This window comes from Gloeophyllum trabeum, assembly GCF_000344685.1.
Source record: "Gloeophyllum trabeum ATCC 11539 unplaced genomic scaffold GLOTRscaffold_00004, whole genome shotgun sequence".
Lineage (NCBI taxonomy): Eukaryota > Fungi > Basidiomycota > Agaricomycetes > Gloeophyllales > Gloeophyllaceae > Gloeophyllum > Gloeophyllum trabeum.
The window spans coordinates 566,676-567,364 of NW_006920413.1; the positions used below are offsets into that span (position 1 = coordinate 566,676).

Here is a 689-nt window from a genome sequence, read left to right on the forward strand (position 1 = left end):
CGACGCGCTCTACGAGGCGCGCTGCCGGCTCATCTGTCTCGCGGAGGCGGACCACGAGCGGCTGTTCTTCCCCGACGCTCTGCAGGATAAAGAGCTGGAAGTGGACGTGGACCCGCTGATGGCGGAATCGGTCGCAGAGACGCGGGAGGTGTACAGGCCGAATGTGGCTATGTATGATAAGCCCGGGATGGAGGAGGCAAGGGAAGCGCAGGCGCCCGGGACGCCGCTGGCTTTGGACAAGCTGTCGATTTTCTCGGGTGCGTTGTTCCTTTCTCACTTACTTGCTTACGGTCGGTAGTGATTTCTTCGGCATAGGCCAGGACGAGCAGTTTGCGTACAGACGCGCGTTGTCGCGCCTGGTCGAGATGACGAGCGCGAGCTACGCGCGCGAGGAGCGGTGGGCGCCGCTGCCGCTGAGCGCCCGGAAATGGGAAGACACCGCCGCTGGACCAGATAATCGCGCTTCGGTGGGCACCCGGGCTTCACCCCGACCGTCCCTACACGTTCAGGACGACTTTGCCGGTGAAGCGGCATATGAGCGGACAATGGCGATGCGGGAGCGCCCAAGTGCGCCGCGGATGAAGGAGGAGCATGTGTGGGGAGTCAGGGAGGACTGGGGGGAGAAGGCGAGCGAGTGGGGAAGGGGCGCTGCAGCGTATCGCGGGAGGGAGGGTACGGGATCGCGGTGA

General features: G+C 64.6%; 1 protein-coding gene across 1 annotated transcript in view; it reads left to right on the forward strand.

Moving 5' to 3' along the window:
- GLOTRDRAFT_39262 (uncharacterized protein) overlaps positions 1–689 on the forward strand; it is a gene marked incomplete at both ends in the record, with an annotated part of 3,257 nt that extends 2,568 nt beyond the window's left edge. The window contains one exon of the mRNA XM_007865813.1: positions 454–689. Within this exon, the coding sequence (XP_007864004.1) occupies positions 454–689 (236 nt within the window). The remainder of the gene's footprint in view (positions 1–453) is intronic.